Source organism: Eptatretus burgeri, chromosome 4 (assembly GCF_056783735.1).
Source record: "Eptatretus burgeri isolate ZD-2024b chromosome 4, Ebu_testis_v1, whole genome shotgun sequence".
Classification (NCBI taxonomy): domain Eukaryota; kingdom Metazoa; phylum Chordata; class Myxini; order Myxiniformes; family Myxinidae; genus Eptatretus; species Eptatretus burgeri.
Window position 1 is genome coordinate 34,260,481 of NC_140964.1, and position 15,000 is coordinate 34,275,480.

The 15,000-nt window shown below is 40.7% G+C and overlaps 2 protein-coding genes across 7 annotated transcripts in view; one reads left to right on the forward strand and one right to left on the reverse strand.

The window, feature by feature from the left end:
* The window catches only part of LOC147027773 (voltage-dependent L-type calcium channel subunit alpha-1D-like), a 518,308-nt gene extending 507,039 nt beyond the window's left edge, over positions 1–11,269 (forward strand). For all 6 annotated transcript variants that reach the window (XM_085877381.1, XM_085877383.1, XM_085877382.1 and 3 more), the window contains 4 exons: positions 3,558–3,682; positions 3,937–4,086; positions 4,309–4,446; positions 7,478–11,269. In XM_085877381.1, the coding sequence (XP_085733507.1) occupies positions 3,558–3,682; positions 3,937–4,086; positions 4,309–4,446; positions 7,478–7,948 (884 nt within the window). In that variant the 3' untranslated portion in view covers positions 7,949–11,269. The remainder of the gene's footprint in view (positions 1–3,557; positions 3,683–3,936; positions 4,087–4,308; positions 4,447–7,477) is intronic.
* A 1,016-nt stretch (positions 11,270–12,285) lies between these two features.
* The window catches only part of LOC147027776 (uncharacterized), a 55,108-nt gene continuing 52,393 nt past the window's right edge, over positions 12,286–15,000 (reverse strand). The window contains exons 4-6 of the mRNA XM_085877402.1: positions 14,439–14,482; positions 14,210–14,318; positions 12,286–13,578 (exon numbers count right to left, since the gene is read on the reverse strand). Coding sequence (XP_085733528.1) covers positions 13,435–13,578; positions 14,210–14,318; positions 14,439–14,482 — 297 coding nt within the window. The 3' untranslated portion in view covers positions 12,286–13,434. The remainder of the gene's footprint in view (positions 13,579–14,209; positions 14,319–14,438; positions 14,483–15,000) is intronic.

Here is a 15,000-nt window from a genome sequence, read left to right on the forward strand (position 1 = left end):
TGCAATTCAGGGATGAGCATTGTGAAAACATAAACCAAGCTTTAAACAGCCTTCTTGAGCTGGCAGGATAGCTTTGAGGTATATGCACTTGTCTTTGATCTGTCTAGGCTGGGTTTGAATCTCGACCCAGCTATGAATTGTCACCTTTGTCTCGCATGCTGGGCATTTGTCATCCATCAGAAAGACATTAAGTCAGAGGACTCATCTGCTTGCATTAGTTGTTGCTTAATGTTAAATATCTCTCGATATCTTTCATAAACAGGAGGCCAGTTATCACCCTTGTGACCACATTACCAATTCCTGTTGTGATCGAAAGGAAATATTCCATCAGCGGTGATAGCCACACTCCCAGAAACTATTCAAACCAACAGTCAACTGCGACACAGAATGACGGATTTCCTTTATGCCGTTTTGGTACCTTTTCTTATCACCATTAAACCTATGATGCAAATTAAAATTAATATGACTCTTTTCATGTGAATCAGACATCGTTTCAGAATAAAAAATATTCATCAGAGCTGAACAAATAAAACTAGACATCTTCAATTACAAAGCGATCATCAAGGGTAAGTCTTCTCCGACCGGGGAAGCTTATCCTTAGCGATCACCCACAACTTACCCTTGACCTGCAATCCAATGATAGCCATATTTTGTTTGGACTACCATATGACCTCGACCTTCAACATATGTGGATAGAGTGTAATTGAGAAAATGTGTTCCCATCTACAGTCTATCCATAAAACTAACATAATGGAAATCTGAACAGTATTAATGAAGTTATGATCAAAAAGATGTTTTTTTTTATTAATTAGGTCACAAACCAAAAAAAGTAGATCAAGAACACTAATCAAATATCAGGTGCATAACATCAGTGCAGGTACACTATTGTGATGCAAAAACATCTTGGAAGGTCAAGCGGTCTTTGAGATTCCACAATGGAAAAATTGAGCGATGACAAAAAGCAAGTTTTTTGTTTTTTCTTCATAGCGCCATTTGACCTTAACTTTTAACTCGGAGGGGAATGATGTAAATTAAGCGTAAATGCGGCTTGCTGTAGGCGATCAAAAAAGGGCAAGTTCGGTCTGATTGGACAAACCTTAGTCGAGTTGTGGTGAAAATGTTAAAATGTCTATAATTGGCTTACGACCTTAACTTTTTTGACCTTGACCTAATTTTTATGTCAACTCTGCATACTTTCCATTATTTATGCAAAATTTAATTCTGAAAGTCCCAGCCAGCTCTGAGATACAGTTGTGACTTTGGCTGAAAAAGGAGAAAATTTTAAAAGGTGGTTTGGTACTCATGGGGTGTAACACCTTGACCTTTAACCCAGACAGGTATGATGTAAATTAATCTTAAATGCACCTTGCTTGGGCTATCTAAAGAGGGCAATTTCGTTATGATCAGACAAACCTAAGTTGAGTTTTGGTGAAAAATGTTTAAATGTCTATAATTGGGTCATGACCTTTAAAAGGTCAAGATCAAATGTCAACTCCGCATACCTTGTATTGACATTATTAATGAAAAATTTCATTCCGAAAGTCCTCAGACATTGGCATAAAAAGGGAAGAAAAACCTAAATGGTGGTTCAGTATTCTGAAGGATATAAGACCTTAACCTTTAAGCCAGAGAGGTATGGTGTAAATATAGTGTAAATGTGTCTTGCCCTAAGCTATCTCGAGAGGGCAATGTTGTTCCGATCGGACAAACTTTAGTCGAGTTAAAGGCCCAGTCACACCTTGACGTTTTAGCCAGCTTATGCCGATTTTTGGAAAATTTGTCTAAAACACTGGTACACGTCGAATACGTTATGGGTAAGTTTTGATAAAATTGAGAGCACGCTGAAAAACACTGCCATACGTCGTTGTACGCTGGCTTTAAACGTTGTACTTTTCGGTTGTCCCCAAATTTTCCATGCTTGAAATTTTAAGACTTATGCCAGCGTATGACTCACACGTTCCGCATAACGCTGGCCATTAGTTGTAGGCACGGCACGCCATCGTTGACACACGTCGACACACGTTACTTGTGAGTTACTCATAAGTCGAAACACGTCGAGGTAATGTTTAGCATACCCGAAACTTATTTCTAACCTCTGAGTTACGTGTTGTACTCACGTTACGCGATCGGTGACACACATCGACACACGTTACTTGTAAGGTGCTCATAAGTCGAAACACATCAAGGTAATAGTTAGCGTCAGTGTTCCAGACTCCCTGGTTTTTTTTTTGTTTTTTTTTCTTCCTTCCTTCGGTATGATGGTGATTTTGACACCGATTTCTAGTGCGGTTATAATATAATATAATTAATAGGCTGCCGCTCAACGATTTAAATCATAACCGCACTGTACACTGAACACCGTCATACCGAACAAAAAAAAAACAGGGAGTCTGGAACACTGACGCTAACCATTACCTTGACGTGTTTCGACTTATGAGCACCTTACAAGTAACGTGTGTCGATGTGTGTCAATGATCGCATATCGTGCGTACAACTTATTCCCATCGCATGCGGAGCGTGTGTCATACGGCAAGTACGTCGTAAAATTTTCAACATGTTTAAAATTACAAGACGTACTCCACTTACTACGACGTATGATAGCGTACTTTAGCGTTCTATTCACGTATACCAAACTTACCCATACCGTATTCGACGTGCGCTAGCGTTTTAGACACATTTTTCAGAGGTCGGCATACGCTGGCAAGATCGCCAAGGTGTGACTGCGATGTTGACACTTCCATTTCTGCGGCGGTTATGATTTGAATTGTTGTGCGGCAGCCTTTTCATAAGCTACGCCACGTGGTCGTCGGCGATACGTGCAGCGCGCTATGCATAAGTTAGACTATCGTTGGGAATCGGTTGTGAAGGCCGACAACAGGTTCAGCATTCGTTGGTATAAGTTATCTATAACACAACGAAACGTTCTGTGTCCGTTGCTAATACGTTATGCATAAGACCAAGTCGTTATGAATACGTCCGAATCTTAAAAAAAAAACATCAAAAGTTCAACATAACCCAGCGTTTTACATACATTTTAATACGTTGCCATTGCTGGCTAAAACGTCAAGGTGTGACTGGGCCTTAAGGTGAAAAATGTTAAAATGACTAATTCGGTCATGACCTTAAAATTATGTCGAGGTCAAAAAAATGACAACTGTAAGAGTACTTTCCATTCACATTGTTGATGAAAATTTTAATGTGGAAAGTCCGAACCGACTCCGAGATACAACTCAGAAATTGATACAGTTCAGAAATTTGGAGTGTTGGGAGTGCAGGAAGAAAAAGCAAAAATAAATAAATTGAAATAATTTTCTAATGGTGATTTACTACTCCTGGGGGTTTAAAAAAACTCTGTGGTATCATTAAAAATTGGGGCCGCAAATTACAGAAACAACCCCTACAACAGCAAAAAGCCTTCCCCTTTGCCCGGGAGAGGCTTAATAAATGACAAGTAGGAGCACAGGCAGAAACACAATGTAATCAAAGTCAAACAATTTGGGCAAAATCATAACATAATACAGTACTTGTATTTCAAGATCTTTTAATTTGGTGTCCAGGTCATCGAGGCTATTTCAGCATGGAGTGCTGGAAGCGGCCAAACCAAGCAGAAATCGCCCTGCAGACGATGAGTGCCCACTTTGGAGCAACATTACCCCAGCCTCTGCAGCTCCCCAAGCTACAGGTAGGAGGCATAATTTGGAGAAATTCCGTGGGAAGATTGTGTGGATGACAGGATGAGAATCTGTGGTATCTCCTTAACCTTTCCCATCTTGAGAAGCATTCAATGTTGCAGATTATATGTATGAAATCTCAAATAATTAACTATCCTGAGGGAGCAGTGTTCACGGTAGCATTTTAAAGCTTGAGTCCTGTACTATTGAGAGGTGAGACAAAGGCATGCAAACAAACTGGTAGTTCTGTCCCTGTGACATTCAGATGTTGCTGAGCCGAGCATCAGAGCCAGACGTGTGTGCGAGCTGGGATCATTCACCACTTACCTGCTCAACACACTCTTGGAACACCCCACCATCTTCCCCAGGACTTAGGAAGCAAGGCTGTGCCATTCAGTATACGCCTGCTGTCCAGGTACAGACACCTAATTTTTTTGTACACGTCATAAACAAGTGTATATCGTATTCCCATGAAATGATTTTCAAACTACCTGGAGGTGTTCCCCGATCACAGTGGACATTCCCACACAAATACTTCAGCCATATTGGTCCACAGAACTTCCAGGATGCTACTCTGTGTACGCGTACATAACCCTGTGTTGTTCATCAATGTAATCATCATTATGAATGCCTGTAGGTCGAACATTCTTCATCTACAAGGGATGGAAAGTCTCGTGTAGAACATGACTCATGGATTTCCAGTGAGTTAGAAGGCATAAGGTCGAGAGATGCCACTCAACTGCACAGAGGCAGTGCTGACAGCCTCATGGAAGCGGTGAGACGATCTCCCACACTACAATATGTACCACGTTCATATCTGATTTATTCTTTACTGGAATGTTTTATGAACTCATTATGCTAATGATATGCAAGGGCAATAATAATAAATTTAACTTTTCTAGCCTTTGTACTTTCTGGGTTGTTTTTTTTTCTACTCTTCCACCGAAGGTGGACAGGGATTATGTTTTCACCCCTGTCTGTTTGTCTATGAGCAGGATATGTCGAAAAGTAGGGGATGGATTTGGACAAAATTTGGTGGACGGGTTAGACGTGTGACAAGGAAGAATCGATTCGATTTTGGTTGAAGATCTGAATCTGGATCCAGATACTTGAATTTTTTAACCGATTCTTCACCATTGAGAGATAATGCTAAACTGATACATGTCACGATATCTCAAAAAGTTGTGGACGGATTCGGACGAAACTCGGTGCACAAGTTGGGTGTGTGACAAGGAAGAAATGATTCGATTTTTGTGAACGTCTGGATCCGGATACCAGAATATTTTAAGTGATTCTTCAACATTGAGAGATGGGGCCAAAAACAATGCATTGCACGATATCTCAAAAAGTTGTTGACGAGTTATGAGAAAACTTTGTGGATGAGTCGATTCAGTGACGAGAACAAGCCGATTCGATTTTAGTTCGGGTCCGCATACAGATCTGTCCTATCAATACGATACAAAACATAAACTGTTCCACCTGGAAGAGGTACGTGTTCTACCAAGTGCCGTTCTAGTTTTTCGCTCACCAGGAACATCGTTCCAGGGAGTTTATGGGATCACGCACCATTCCTTCCGTCCATCCTTCCATCCCTCCGTCCATCCACAAATACCACAACGTTCATCACCATGTATGTACCAAAATTTATTCATGGCATCAAAAAAATCAGGCCTGATGGGGGTTGCCTCCCCCCCCCCCCCAAAAAAAAATAGGTATTTCCTTTCTTCTCAGAAGCTACACATGCAATTCTGATGAAACTTGACTATAACCTTCATCACTCATAAGGTACCAAAGTTTGCTCATGGCATTAAATAAAAATCGGGATCTGAGGAGATCTACGGAGGGAGTTTACGGGAGGTTGCCCCCAAAAATATGTATTTGCTTTCTTCTCCGAAACTACACACACAATCTCAATGAAATTTGACTACCGCCTTCATCACCCATGATGTACCAAAATTTGGTCACACCATTAAAAAAAATTGAGGTCTGAGGTGCATTACGGGGGGGGGGGTTGCCTTCCCCTAAAGAGGTATTTGCTTTCTTCTCAGAAACTACACACCACACAATTCTGATGAAACTTCACCACCACAACCTTCATCACCCATTATGTACAAAAGTTTGTTCATGACATGAGAAAAATAGGGATCTAAGGAGGTGTAAGGGGGGTTGCCCCCCAAAATATGGATTTGTTTTCTTCTCCCAAACTACACACACAATTTCGATGAACTTGACCGCAACCTTCATCAGCCGTGATGTACCAAAGTTTTTTTCACGGCATTAAAAAAAATAACTCAATTGGTATTTACTTTCTTCTCCATGCCTACCAGTATTTGCCTTGTTATCTTCTCCATCTACTACCAGGTGAGCGCCCAGCGGTATTGCCCCTATTGGTTCACGAAAAAAATAAGTGGCCACGATATTCGTTATTGTTGTCTGTCTGTCTGTCTGTCTGTCTGTCTGTCTGTCCCGAGCATAGCTCCGTGGGTTTTGATCCGATCCTGACAAAATTTTGGTGGGAGGTTTATTTCATGATCTAGTTGTCTTTCCTGAAAATGGGCATGGTGCACCCATTATGGGCGGAGCCACGCCCAAAACACATGTGTTTAGGGGGTAGCCGATTTCAATTTGCATCTTTTCCTAGGGGGTTTGTCGAATCTAGCAGGGGTTTCGGTATTTGGTTAGCCCAATGGCACCTGCATAGCCCCACGGAGCTCGATTTTTGATTTCCATCCCAAGGACAAGGTTACAAGGTCACGAACTTAGAAAATTTCGGATTTTGACATAAAAATCATACGACCGCCCAAACTTTGAGAGCTGGGATGACAATATTTTTTTATGCATAATCTTGAGGTCATTCCCCACCGAAAGTCTTGAAACCATTTTGCTCTATCTCGAACACCTTGCCCTTCAAGTTTGTTTTTACGCTGATTTCATCAAAGTATGGATAATCCGATGAGTGTGAAATGCCATATAGCCTATATGACGTTATATTGTCCCTGGAATGTTCCAGAGGAAGTTTTGCACCAAAGGTCATAATCCTTGACCTTTGACCTTTAAAGGTCACAAAGGTCAAATTTTCAAAGTTGTGGGAATCGAACCGGGTTTTCGACCTTCTTCGACGAACTAACTCCAATAAGCTATAGCACGTATCCTGTTTCCTTATTTTAATGTCCACACCATTGTTTTGGGACCTTTAAAGGTTATGCAAAGGTCAAATTTTGAAAGTTGTTGAACGAAACCGGATTTTCGACATTTTGCAGCTAATAACCTGTCACTCGTACCACATCATGTTGATCATTTTTATAACTTGGTCAAACATTATCACATTATCTCATCCTTGACTTCTGAAACAATCTACATCGTCAAATACCGCTCGTGAACCATCGTCGTCTTCAGACTTGTGTTTTACTATTCCTTCTTTTGCCGTTAGTCGTGTTCTAATGTTCTGACTTTATCTCTTCCGTGTTTCTTTCTATGTTTGCCTACAAAAATAATCAGAACCTTAGTACCGTTGCCTGCGTGCTGTCATCCATGCTAAGAACTGGAGTAAATGGACTATTTGGAACTGTTTGGCCATGCTGATGATTACTTGATCGTGGAACCGCTGCTGTTCAAGATTGGTATTAATATACAGTTTTCCAATGCCATGTGATTATTGTGTCCTTCCCCTTTTGGGTAGTGAGGAAGTTAAGGAATATAATGGTTCATGACAATTCCTTATAGACATCTCTCTGTATCGTCTTTTTGTACGAATGACCTTTGCTGACTACTTTGTTCTCAAACTATATTTATTCCTTTTCCATTAGGTTCTGACATCTGAAGGATTAGGCTGCTTTTCGAGAGACTCATCTTTTGTCTCAGCAATGAAGCAGGAATTGGCAGAAGCTTGCCAACTTACCATCGATGAGATGGAGAGTGCTGCGTGTGATCTCATCAACGGCGAAGACAATGGAGTTCTTCGTCCTGACACCTCATCCCTCTGCCTTCATCACCCTTTCTTCCCATACCTTGAGCAACATGAGCTACAGGCCGAAGAATTTGACATGCCCGTAGATGAAGAGGAGGAGAAAAGGGAAGATGCAGAAAGCAAGAGACTGGAAGAGTTTCAGAAAAATATAGACGTGGATGAGGAAGATGAAGACATTAAAAGGGACGAGAGGGAAGCAATGAAAGATGAGCTTGACCTTGGCAGGAAACTTGAGGAGCGTACTGAAGAGCCTTCTTGTCAATATGATGAAGACTTGGGAGATGAGTTCAGCTGTGTAACAAAGTTATAGCACTATGTGTACAGCACAGACCAAGGGGGAATTTGAGTGGCTAGTTTAGAAAGGAAAGCCACAGAGTCATCGTGTGCCAAAACCTAATATGGCCATTTCCATTGGTACTTTGTGCTTCCATTACCCCATGCCACCATTTTTGCTTGTCTTCATACCCACTGCACCAATTGAATTCAAGACCCTTGAAGCCATGACTTGTCAGTTGAGGTGATGACATGTAACTACCATGTACTTGGTACCCAGGTCATCCAAATTGCAGAATGAGCAGGCAGGCCTGCACAACATTTGGTAAATCTGCCAAGTTATTTAGTTATCAGTTCAATCTGCAGGTTAACATGGCAAATTAACTTGTAAACTTGTAATTCTGGAGAAAACAATTACTTGTGTTTGTTTAAATTTTTGATGAGAATACGTACATACCTGGAGTTAAGAACTTCCTTGGTTTCTAACAAATGTTCTTAGCCGATAAAGTCATTCAACTCCAAACCTTGGTTTTCCAAAGTGATGGAAGCTTGTCCAGGTTCTACAAAGTGGGCATGTTGTTTTCTATTGAATTGCAAGTTTAAGCGTTTATACAAATGATGTTGCACTGTCCCTTCAACCCCTCCTTCCACCCTTTCTTTCTTCCTTTATTATAACTTTAACATTTTCATTGAATTTGCATTCATCTTCCCTGGGTCGATGTTCTAAGTGCCTTGTGTCGCTACCTGGTGGATTGGTGAAAGCCACGGGGTAAGTAGACCAATTGGCTGGCGTGGAAATTAAATGTCCGGTGTCACATGTCTCAAAAGAACCGAGTCGTGGGCATAACGATCCCGTTCATCAGCTTTGTGGCTTAAAAAGTCCCAAGCAGTGTGACATTCCATTGGTGTTTTAATGACTGAAAGTTTCTTTTTGTGGTTTTATTTTTCATTGAGTAAGTAGAGCTCCAATGAGACGACTCATTTGGGTTGTATGAAATTTATATTTTTATTATAATGAAAAAAGTGCTCAGATTATCCCTCAAACTCAATCAAAAGTTAAATTAAAAGTGCACAGTTAAATTAAATTAAAGTGCACAAGGAGGCCTGCAGAGGTTTGCCTGCAGCAGGCTGAAGTTCCAAAGATCTTGAGGGCTATTTAATGGTACCTTTTCGGTTTAGACATGAATTTGGTGAGCTCAGGTGTTGTTAATATCATCCCGTCATTTAAACTTTACTGTGTGGCAAACATGCTTTAAGTTACAGTCCGCAAAGTTACACGTAACAGAACATCTCAGCCCCGATTTCTCCTTCGGTACTCCCAACATCCTGCCTCCTAGCCCACACTTCCTGCTACATATGATCACCGTGGTGTCATAATGGAACAGGGGCCGAAAAGAGTTGCTCATTTTGTTTGATGATCCAAAAAGTAACAGAACAAGAAACCCCGTCTGCAGCTGCTGTAATGTTTACATTGATTTTGTTTGACATTTCCCGGCTGATGAAAGAAGGTTGTTTAAAAGACAAAAGAGTCCTATAGTGGATCAAAATAACCTTGGCCTTGTTTACGGGCTTTCGTTTATGTCGCTCCGAACTCGTTTTTTAAATAATATTATTTACCAGAAAGAAACTAAGTTATTATAAAAAGACTGAAAGAAGTGTCAATGTTTTGAAAATTTTAACATAATTGTAATATATTCATAATGTATTTGTAAAGAAGAGATGTTCTATATTTGTAATGACATGGTATTGGAGGGATGGAGCATTTGTTTATTATTTTGCCACTTTTTTGAAAAGCAGCCTGTGATGAACTTAAGGGTGTGTGTGCGTGCACGTTTGTCCAGCAGAAACATTCCTCATATGTTGAATGCAGCAGGTATTTCCGTTGCAGGCTCACCGGCGTCGGCGGTACTGAACTTAATGGGTCAATACCCCGATTACAGAGGGGGTGTCAGCCGGCATCCAGTCGTATGTACGGCGTGCGTGTCCAGCGGAAACGCCCAATCGTGGAGCGTTTTTCCTCTGATGTCTGGTCGGGTGTGTGTGTGTGGTGTGTGTGTGTGGTGTGTGTGTGTGTGTGTGTGGTGTGTGTGTGTGGTGTGTGTGTGTGTGTGTGTGTGTGTGTGTGTGTGTGTGTGTGTGTGTGTGCGTGCGTGCGCGCGTGCGTGCGTGCGTGCGTGCGTGCGCATGTGCAAATGTGTACAAAGAAAAGATCGTTTCAGCTTGTGGCTTAAAAGATTAATGTTTCCCACTCGTTTTTCAGGTCTCGTGTGTTTGTTTTTTTTCATGATCTGCATCATCTGCTGTACATGAAATGATCTTTTTCATTCGAGAGAGAGAAGCGAGTCTGGAATCAATTCTCGAATGCATTATCTGTTTGGCTATAATGTTTTAGGGTATTTTGCTTTTTGTATACGGTGGAATTTTTGGCAATTTGTGAATGACCTGCTTGCTTCCTTCCATGTATTATTACCAAGGACCTTTTGGGACGTTTCCCCCCCCCCCCGCCCCCACAGATGTTTTTGCAAATAATTATTTTGCCATATGTTAAGCTTTAACCACACCTGATGTATCGATGTGCAACATGAATTTGTCCGAGGAAATCTTCATCCCACTGTTGGTGCCTCGAAGGCCACTGTTGTTGTGCCATGCGCTCCTTTAGACTGTTTAACATTTCCAAAGTTTGTCTATTTCTGAAATTCCCTTTGATCGCTGTGTTTCCAGAGCAAACATGACTTCCTTCCGCAGACATATCAGAAAATATTCTTATTTTGCTTTCTCGACCACTGAACTCTCTCTGTCGTACGCCCAAGCTATATCATGTACGTAAAAAGATCTCACGGTATTATATGCTTAGAAAGAGCAGGGCATGTGTGCCGGTTGCTCTGCCAATTTGAATTTTCGAGAAAAAAATTCTGGTGCAACCTGTAGGTGAAACACCCAACTCTCTGTTAGAACCAGTACTTTTCTGAAGTTGACTCGAATCATTAGCTGAGAGGAACAATGAGGCTTATTTTAGTTCAGGAAATATTGTTACTCTACTAAACAATGAATGGTACAACTTGAACATCATGACATCATAACTAGAGAACTCTGCTGCTTTGTAAAATGTGACATTGGCTCTTGTCATCCCATGCATTTGTTAAACTTTTGTAATATTACTTTATCATCTCACAGCTTGTACGCTGATGGTTTGAATTGATGTTTGCGGGGGTTTAACCCCACCCCCTTCTCCTTTTTCCTGCTTGCCTCACACCCTTTACACACATCCCACTCGGAATGTAACATTCATGTAAACTATGCCGCTGTTTTATACAAGGAATGCCATCTTATAAATTGTAAGTAAACGGTGTTTATTTCATTCCTGATGCAATTCTTCTTACTTCAGCACATTCATTGTTTCAGACAGACATTGTTTTTTTATTCATTCCAGATTTTTGGGGGTTTTTGTATACATGGTCGAGGCTCACGGAAGAGTGCACTGAATGTACCCTTCCATGAGCCTCGACTAGCGAGATGTAACAGGATGCAAAATGAACAGTAGATAGAGGGGTTAATATCAACAGCAGAGTCGAAGGCCTGGATAGAGGGAGACTTGGACAAACAAAGGGTGTGGGAAGGAATGGGGGACCAGTAGAGGATGCATGAAGTGCACAAAATGGATACCGAAGGAAACTCCAAGGAGGGAAAACTGGAGATTTGGATGGAGGAGGGATTGAGTTGGGGTTTTGGGAGGGGGTGGGGGTAACAAGGATAGGAAAGATCATGGTTTGGATTGGGGACAATCTGAGATGGTGATGAACAGCTGTCTTGAAGATGTGGAGGGAAGAATGAGATTGAAGAGAATGTGGAAATTCATACCACAGGCAGGAGAAAAGAGGAACAAGTGAGAAAAAGTTGATTTTATGAGTGGTCACTGGTCAGTGCAACGCATTACAGTCTGCACGATTTAAAAAAAAGTTACATTAAGTCCTACACGTGGGTGGAATCCATAAACCCAGAGTCGATAGTCAGATCAACGTTGCAAATGTGTCTCTTTGTTTTGAGACAATAACGACTGAGCAGGTTAATCTAAGTTGGACCATGAGACCAACCATGTCTATTTCTGTTTTGTCCTCACCAGCATGTTTACATCACATATTCACAAAACCTCCCAGAAGGTAATTGGTCTTGTCGATGCAGAAACCATCAAGTTATGATGGGAGGTTGTTTCAAATAAACCTGTTAGTTGTTTTTTTGGCAAGAATTAAAATTTCTACTAAAGACCAATTTAGAAAATCTCTTTCAGTGAATGTGGTCAACCCAAGCACAGTTATGACCTCATAATAACATCTTTAAAGAAAAGTTACACAAATAAAATACAAATGATTGCATAGAGAAAGTACATATGATTTTATTTTTTATTACAAACACCTTTCCCCACGAAAAAAAAAATCCGAGGCAGGTGAAACGACATCAAAATGCATATAGACTGAAAATAATAAAAACTAGAATGGCACTTGGTAGAGCGCATACCGCCGCCAGGCTGAACAGTTTACGAGTCGTATCCCACTGATAGGCCAGATCCGCATCCGGACCTGAATGAAAATCGAATCGGCTTGTTCTTCTCACCTAATCAACTCATCGACCAAGTTTTGTCATAATCTGTCCACAACTTTTTGAAATATCATGCCATACTGCATATCATTTTGGCCCTATGTCTCAATGGTGAAGAATCAGTTTTTTTATTTTAATTCTCAGATCGAGATCTACACCAAAAATCGAAGCAATTCGTCCTTGTCACACACCCAACGTGTCCACCAAGTTTTGTCTGAATCCGTCCATAACTTTTTGAGATATCATGTCAACTATAGTTTTTGGCCATATCTCTCAATGGTGAAGGATCACTTTTAAAACTCTGGTGTCAAAATCTTGTACCAGATCTTCACCAAAATCTAATCTATTAGTGCTTGTCCTACACCCAACGTGTCCACCGTCTATAACTTTTTGAGATATCCTGCTCACAGACAGACAAACAGACAGGAGTGAAAAACATAACTTCTGTTCACCTTCGTTGGTGCAGGTAACAATGGAGATTTGGTTGTTTTACAAGACGTCCTTTTGTTTCTCTTGCAACATAATGTATTCATAATTGCATTTGTGTAATTATCAGATTCGCTAAAGGAGTAAGTTGGCATTTATAATTTTTTTTTAATTTAAACGAAGTTGGCGTTTATGATTTAAACGAAGCAACAAAAAAAACCCAGAAATAAACAGTTTGACATGAGAATGTTGCTATTTCAAAACATCCGTTAAAAAATTAATTGTTAAAACTTCCGACTCTTTGAACATCCACGAGTCAGTGTGAATAATGAGATGTGCACAAAGAAAAACTCGCTTGCACATGCAGACAGAGAAGAAACGGAACTGCATGAGCTTTTGCAGAGCATTTTAAAATTAAGATAAGCCAGGTATTTACAGGTAACTGAAAATATGCAAACGGTGGGACAATAAAAATAAAAATGATTGTACAAAAGAACAGGTCTTTCAAAGGTGTGTGTCTTCCTCCTCACGCATGGCCAGACATTGCTGTGCGCCATCTCGATTCCTTGATGCTTGGGTTGGCAGGTCTGGCTTGGTGTTATTTGGACCACGATCCTGGCAGCCATTTTCAATTATTTCTGTTGTACCCTGTTGGGTTGCCAATGACAAAATGCTTCTTTACATCACCAGTACTTGCAAGTAATGCGTTAAATTAAACACGGAAAGAAAACTACCTTTGTTTAGTTAATACCTTGGATTTGAGCAAACAAAGTCGCATGAAGACCGAAATGGCCGACATGTTTGTTCTATGACAAGTAAGCCATAAATCTTCTCTTTGCAATCATAACAGCATTTTCAATGTACCTTTTCTTTCCAAAAGTGCGGGGCATGTCAAGTATTGCACTACAACGACAACAATCGTCTGCCGTCCTGTTTATTGTTCGTAATAGTAATTACTAGGTACAGTATAATGTGTTGTGGCCAAATTCAGGAAAAAAATTGTGCCCAAGTTAAGCATTTTGAAGTTTTCATTATTGAATATGATGTATGTATAAGTTCAGTGGTGTGAATGAGTGAAGAACATTGAGAATAGGAAGAGAAGGAAACAGGAGGAAAGTGTGAGTGGTGGAGGAGAAAACATTTTGCCATATTTGCATATAGAGCCCGAAATTAGTCACCACCTTTAGTTGGTGACAGCAGGCTCCATTGTTGTCCCAAAGGTTGGGAATCAGGATTGCATTTTACTAGTATGTGAGCCACACTTGAAGTGTGAACTTACCGGACACTGCTGTGGTGGTCTGCATCTTTTCCAGAGGAAATACAAAGCCCACATCGTGATGGGGATTAGCAATAAAGCTCCCACTATAATGAAAGCAGTGTGTAGTGATCTGTGGGGAGAACATTGTCCATCGCACTTTCTCAGACCCACACCGAGACTTTCAACTGCATTTTTATGACGGATAATAACTCCTCTCAACGATATGATTTTCCAAGAAGAATACACTCACCGATTGACCTCGGGTGCTTCTGAAGTTGAAGTTGGTTCTGAAAGCTGTTGGTGAAAATAAATATATTGAAGAATATGAGAAAAATAAATTTGAGTACAGTACGAACAATAATATTGTGTGTGTGTGTGTGTGTGTGTGTGTGTGTGTGTGTGTGTGTGTGTGTGTGTGTGTGTGTGTGTGTGTGTGTGTGTGTGTGTGTGTGTGTGTGTGTGTGTGTGTGTGTGTGTGTGTGTGTGTGTGTGTGTGTGTGTGTGTGTGTGTGTGTGTGTGTGTGGACAGGGTGAGTCAAAAGTCTGGAAGCAGAAACATAGGAAGGATTGGAAAAAAATGATAATAATAATTTCCAATGCTTCTGCACTTTTGCCTCATATATATATATATATATATATATATATATATATATATATATATATATATATATATATATATATATATATATCCATCCATCCATCCATCCATCCATTTGAACCACACTCTGTGCAGAGCGTTGGTGCTGCCTAAGCAGTCTCCTTGGCCATTGGGCACAATCCTGGACGGGTCGCCACTCCGCCACAGGACACCA